This window comes from Cicer arietinum, chromosome 3 (assembly GCF_000331145.2).
Source record: "Cicer arietinum cultivar CDC Frontier isolate Library 1 chromosome 3, Cicar.CDCFrontier_v2.0, whole genome shotgun sequence".
NCBI classification, from domain to species: domain Eukaryota; kingdom Viridiplantae; phylum Streptophyta; class Magnoliopsida; order Fabales; family Fabaceae; genus Cicer; species Cicer arietinum.
Genome location: NC_021162.2, coordinates 73,304,099 through 73,310,760, shown reverse-complemented (window position 1 = coordinate 73,310,760; position 6,662 = coordinate 73,304,099). Strand labels below are relative to the sequence as shown.

General features: G+C 30.3%; 2 protein-coding genes across 2 annotated transcripts in view; both read left to right on the top strand.

Annotated features, from left to right (window-relative positions):
• Positions 1-1,587: 1,587 nt before the first annotated feature.
• Positions 1,588-4,312, top strand: LOC101490034 (probable pectinesterase/pectinesterase inhibitor 41). The gene is made up of 2 exons (XM_004494330.4): positions 1,588-2,698; positions 3,161-4,312. The coding sequence occupies exons 1-2, from the start codon at positions 1,699-1,701 to the stop codon at positions 3,853-3,855; spliced, it is 1,695 nt and encodes a 564-aa protein (XP_004494387.1). The 5' UTR covers positions 1,588-1,698; the 3' UTR covers positions 3,856-4,312.
• Positions 4,313-6,317: 2,005 nt separating this feature from the next.
• The window catches only part of LOC101489717 (probable pectinesterase/pectinesterase inhibitor 7), a 3,063-nt gene continuing 2,718 nt past the window's right edge, over positions 6,318-6,662 (top strand). Inside the window, exon 1 of the mRNA XM_073365797.1 lies at positions 6,318-6,653. Within this exon, the coding sequence (XP_073221898.1) occupies positions 6,376-6,653 (278 nt within the window). The 5' untranslated portion in view covers positions 6,318-6,375. The remainder of the gene's footprint in view (positions 6,654-6,662) is intronic.

Below are 6,662 nucleotides of genomic sequence, written 5' to 3'. Positions count from 1 at the left end.
AAAATTGAAGCAAGTACTGTTTGTTTTTTTATGCCACCACTGATTTACTAAAGCAATATTCCATGTGATCAATTTGACAATTTTATTTAAATTATAGTTAATCTACAAATTCTACCTAAACACTTTTTTTTTTGTTGAGTAGCAAAACAAAATACTCGAAAGAAGATAAAAGAAAAACATGCGTTGTCCCAAAAAAAAGTAAGGAACATAAATTCCAATTAGGGGAGACACCGACGGCGATAGATAGATCAAACTGTGGATTGCTTCTTAGAGATATGGGTCATAAGATCTACTACAACATGTTATTCACAAAACAACGATTTTATTATTTTTTTTTTTATTTTTTAAAGTTAGTAGTAAAATTTACTCACACTAAATATAACAAAACAACAGTATTTTGAATTTAAATTTACGCCTAAAAGTATCATATATGTTTATAAGTGCATTTTAAGTTCGAATTTATATTTCTTTGAATTTATGTCTCAAACATATTAAATATTGTTACATTTCAGATCTAAATTGTACTTATATAGAACATTAATGACTTTATTTTAATAAGTTAAAAACCATCTCTTCATTTTGATCCATCATACAAGAGTGTGTGACTAATTACTACTCCCTCCATCACACTATATTAGTAGTTAGTGAAATTAATGAGCTTTTTTACAAAAAGAAATATTTATTAATAGTAGTTAGTAAAACAATTAAATTTGTTGAAATAGCTCTTCTTCTAATTAAAACGATTTTGCATTGAGTATGGTAGTAGTTCCATCGCTATTTATAAGTCTCTTTGTCACTTTTCTTATATATTAAAAAAAACAGTAATGTAATAACATTTTATGTATCACTATTACTAAATTATTTGTATATGCATTTAATATTGATTTTTCATCCTAAGACAAGTTTTTCTTTTCCTTTCTTTATTTGGATAAAAAGTTATAATCATTTACTCAAATTGACATAAATTACATCAATCGATAATATAATTCAAAGTTGAGGAAGAAAATAAAAATTTTAGGATTTTTAATTAATTTTTAAAAACTCATAATTTTATTAAATAATTACAAATAAAATATTACATAAATAAATATTAATTAATATAATGGAATTACTAACGTGCCACGTATACATCAACAGTTTTTAACAAGGAAAAAAAAACTATATGCAGTTTATATAAAATTAAGGTTCCAATTTGGCAAAAAAGATAAATGACATAGAGATGATTTTTGCCTAAAGGATGTACATCATTCACTTGTAAGTTAATGTCTTCCATTTGGATTTATCTATAACTTAGTTAAAGTGACAAATGATATGAACTTGATCATGAGATATGAACTTGTGTTGAGGAGTTCTACTCGATATGGATATGTATTGATCACACCCTAAGGTTTAAGCACAATTATAACACAATCAATCTTAAACTATTTTATAATAGCTGGTTGGTGGCTATTTATTGTGATCATTGCCACGGCATCAAAATTAAGTAGTATGCAAATGGAACATGCAATTCCTTTTTTAAGTTGACATTTTTAACATGCAATTCCTTCATTCTTAGATTATTATCACTAGTCATGCATTTTCGTAAGATCTAATCTTAGTCCTCGCCTATATAAAAACACTCATCGATCCTTCTATCTACAAATACAAAACCAAATCACTCTTAATTAAATTCCTTTGTTATTTAAAATATCCAATATTATGGCTTTCAAGAATTTTTCCATTCTTACTCTCTTCATTTTTCTTTTCATTTCCATCTTGATATCTTTTCCACTATCATCCCTAGCTGATAATTCCAACGTTCCACCACAAAAAATTTGCGAGGACACCTTAGATCCTCCTTTTTGTAAAACTTTGTTTTCTATTGAAAATGGAACCATATTTGATTATGGCCGTTTCTCAATAAAAAAATCCTTATCACAATCACGAAAATTCTTAAACTTAGTACTTTCACAACTTCAAAATAAATCATCTTTGTCACAACCCACAATTTCCGCTCTCAAAGATTGTCAATTCCTTGCACAACAAAATTTCGAATATTTATCAAACACCAATCACTCTACGCATAATACTAACGATGTTCTTTCCGTTTCTCAAGGTGAAGAATTTCAAACATTGCTTAGTGCCGTTTTAACAAACCAAGAAACTTGCTTAGATGGTTTAATAACCATAGCTTCGGATCAAAAAGTGATTGATGATTTTTCATCAATACTTTTGAATGATACAAAGCTTCATAGTGTGTCACTTGCTTTATTTTTGAAGGGTTGGGTTCCTAACATTAAAAAACAAACATCATGGCCAAGAAATGGAAGACATTTGGATTTTCACAACGGTCGTTTACCGTTGAATATGTCAAAAGGAGTAAAAGCTCTTTATGATTCAGCTAGAGCACATGGAAGAAAATTACTTCAAACAATTGATGAAAGTGTTACTATAAGTGATATTGTAATTGTTAGTCAAGATGGAAGTGGAAATTTTACGAATATTACTGATGCTATAAGAGTTGCACCAAATAACACGGTTTCTAGTATTAATGGTTACTTTCTTATTTTTGTTACCGAGGGTGTGTATCAAGAATATGTATCTATACCAAAAAATAAGAAGTATTTGATGATGGTTGGAGATGGAATCAATCGAACAATTATCACGGGTGATCATAACGTTGTTGATGGTTCTACAACATTTAACTCGGCAACATTTGGTAAGCAAAATCATATTATTTGTTATATATTAATTTATACTCAAATTAATATATATTATGCTGATTTGATCGATGTCCTTGATTATAAGCAACATATGCATGAGCATGCTTAGAGTAGAACCATTCAAAAGCTAGCACAACATAAATTAAAAGTAATACTAAAAAAGGCAACAAAAGTCAAGTTGATTTTTATAAACAAAATTATTATTATCTTGAGTGTTTGATTGCTAACTAGTAAGCACTTTACGTACACAAGATTTATTCCTTACTTATAGCATGCATATCAAAATTAAGTTATCACGTGTGTTTGGAGATTTTCGTTCAAATTTGTATTGTCCATATTATATATGTAACTAATAAATTAATCATTTATTTTTGTAAGACTTTTGATTTTATGTTATCACCTGGCATTTTAAAAAAAAGAAAACTCTTTTAAAGTATATGAATTGACTTTACTTGCAGCTGTAGTGGCAGAAGGGTTCATAGCAGTGAACATGACAATCCGCAACACTGCTGGAGCAAGCAAACACCAAGCAGTTGCATTAAGAAACGGAGCTGATTTATCCACCTTCTATAGCTGCAGCTTCGAAGGGTATCAAGACACTTTATATACACATTCTATGAGACAATTTTATCGCGAATGTGATATTTATGGCACAGTTGATTTCATATTTGGAAACGCTTTAGTTGTTTTCCAAAATTGTAACATTTATCCTCGTCTTCCATCAAGTGGACAGTTCAATGCTATTACTGCTCAAGGTCGAACTGATCCAAATCAAAACACAGGAATTTCCATACATAATGCAACTATTAAACCTTCCGATGATTTGGCTCCTGTAATTGGCACCGTCAACACATACCTTGGTAGGCCATGGAAAGAATATTCAAGGACAGTCTATTTGCAGTGTTTTATGGATAGTTTCATAAGTCCTTCTGGTTGGCGTGAATGGAGTGGAGATTTTGCTTTAAGCACTTTGTATTATGCAGAGTATAATAATACAGGAGTTGGTTCAGATACAAGCATGAGAGTTAATTGGGTTGGTTATCATGTTATTATTAATGCTACTGATGCTGCTAATTTTACCGTCTCTAATTTTTTGGATGGAGATAGTTGGTTGCCTCAAACTGGAGTTCCTTACTTTAGTGGATTGATATAAGTAAAGTGACTTACAATACAACCTAGTGTATAGTAATTCTTTTAGTTCTATAAAGTTTATGATTCTCTCTTGTGTAATTCTACATCATTCAAGGATTAAATAAAGCATTGATTCTCTCTTGTGTAATTCCTACTAAAATGAACTGACCCATTCTTGATCTTTCAAGAAGAGAAAAAATTTCATTGAACTTATTTACTGTGTTACATCTGCAATAGCTCTAAATTTAGAGCAACACTGGGGTGCATGTTCATTACTCTCTGGCTTCTCTGCTCTGTATTTTTTTTTAGGGAAAAGGGGATAATGTTAAAGGATAGGGATGATTTTTTTTAAGAGAGGGTATAGTTTTACTTATTGGTGTGCTAATCCTATAATTTGTCTTCAAAGGGGGGATGATGTATCCCTTTTGGTTGAATACGAGTTAATGTACACTACACTTTAGTGTTTATTCCAAAAATATTCGGATGGAGTATGAAGTAGTCAAGATTTATTATTGTATAATACTATCTATAACTGAATAGTTAAAAAGTACTAATATTTCTCTATTGTATACTTCAATTTATTTGAAATTATTTCAGATTGGGTTAACATGTCAATGACAAACCTATAATTCCATAATTTTAATCACCTGTTAGAATTTTTCTTATTAATCGACTTTAATCCCAACAAAAAGAAATAGACAAGAAGTGATGATCACGTCACAATATTTGTGATCGTTTAAATGTTACACTCTCAACAAACTCAAGAATCATCATTATAAATATCAAATATCACTATTCTTACGTAAAAAAAAAATATACTTTCTATTACAAACATCTATTCTTTATTTATTCAAACGCTGACTCCAACTTCAGAGTGTTTATTGGTATCACACCACAACTCTTTCTAAAGAGATAGTGTGTCATGTTTTCTTGATCCATTCTCGAACCTTTCTACACTAATTGGAAATACGAAATCAAATTTACTACAATATCTGCTATCAGAGATATGTTAGTAGCTAACTTATGAAAATGAGTCTAGAAAGACATATGCTTTTATTTTTATTTTACAATTTAAAATTTAAATTTAGACAGTTTGATTGATGTCAGAATGATAAATGTAAGGACTTTTGACTTGAGGTAATGCCAAACCTTGGAAATACCCCCTTGTGTAATTCGAAACTCAAAGGTTGTAATAGGGCAGGGGGTGTCTACATTTTCAAACAAATTGGTATCGGTAGTATTAGAATACTGCATTCTAAGTCTTCGTCTGACTCATTGCATGTTTATTGATCCCAGCTTGCAAAAATTTGGCAAAAATTGAATAAAAGTTGAAGAATTTGAGCAGTGTGTTAGCTATAGGGCCAGACACCGCCAAAGATGGACCCACCAAACAGCTCTATAGAAATAGAAAACTAATGAGTTTGCGCGTTTAAGAGGTCAAAGGGAGACACAAAATTAAACCTTCTTTCATACTCTAATTTGCCAAATTTCAACGCGCATTGCGACCAATCACCTTAGCTCTCCCTTTTTTTTTATGAATGCGGTAAATTAACCGTTAAAGCTAATGCTAAAGACAAGTAGAGTATTAATACTCCTTATCTTTATCCAACTTTTGCTTATACTACATATACATTGAGTCGTATAATCAACCTGGTGCCCGCCGGTAAACATTACTTCTTAATAACCATATACAAGTAATTACTACATTTCTAAAAATGATTCATTTTTAAAAAAATTGTTACTTTAATATAATTTATTGTTTCAATTCTATTATTTAATTAATATTTGTTCGTCGCTTTTTATTTATTAATTTACACTTTTTATTTATAATAATTAAAATATATTAATAAAAATAGTTTAGTAAAATTATTATTTTATGTTTTTTATTATATATTTATTTTTATAAGTCGATAAAACCACAAAATTATATGGAATTGACCCCTCAAATTTTTTAACTCAAAGCATTTTAAAGTTGAAACTCAAAATTTCTAATTAAAGTAAAACAGAGTCGAATTATCTTATTCAAACTCTCTTCTGTATTTCATTTGACAAACTAAAGTAGTTAGATTGTAGAATACTACCACGTTATGGTTATCCTTAACATTGACATTTGTCTCTTTAAAAATATCGACATCACAAAGTATCTAAACTTTGTTGAAATATAGGCAGGCAGGACAAAGGATTCGGTAGAGTCAGTCGTTAATTAAATCACCACCCACTCCATTAATCACAAAAAAATCAAATTAAATCTAGAAATCTTAGTGGGAAACAAATCCAATATTCCAATTTTTCCCAGAGTGTCGCATATATTCCATACTATGTATAGTATAGACAAGCTTACATTGGTTGACTATACATGCAAAATCTCTATACTAGTCAACAACGTCTAGCAGCTGTAAAATATATAGGTAAAAACTCTCACATCTCTCTAGTTAAAAACTTGCCCCCTCTCCACTATAAATTGAATGTGACATCCCCATGAGTTTCCAAATCCATTCTTGTTTCATATCATTATATACCCTCCCAAAAAAAAAGATACAATATGGCTTCCAAGCTATGTATTAATCATTCCCTCTCAATAATAATTTTCATTCTCCTTCCCTTATTTGCTTCAATAGCACTCTCAGATAGTCCAAACCCAATTACTCCAACCTCTCCGGGAAATGCATGCAAATCCACGCCAGACCCAACCTATTGCAAATCCATTCTCCCTCCTCAAAACGGCAACGTTTATGATTACGCTCGATTCTCAGTTAAAAAATCACTAGCACAATCTCGCATATTCTCCAACCTAATCAACAACTATCTCCGACGTAGTTCCACTCTTTC

Bases quoted from the DNA above. Each gene is read 5' to 3' on its own strand.
- LOC101490034 (XM_004494330.4), top strand. From the start codon at position 1,699: ATGGCTTTCAAGAATTTTTCCATTCTTACTCTCTTCATTTTTCTTTTC. The intron at 2,699-3,160 runs GTAAGCAAAATC...CTTTACTTGCAG, and splicing joins ATTTAACTCGGCAACATTTG to CTGTAGTGGCAGAAGGGTTC.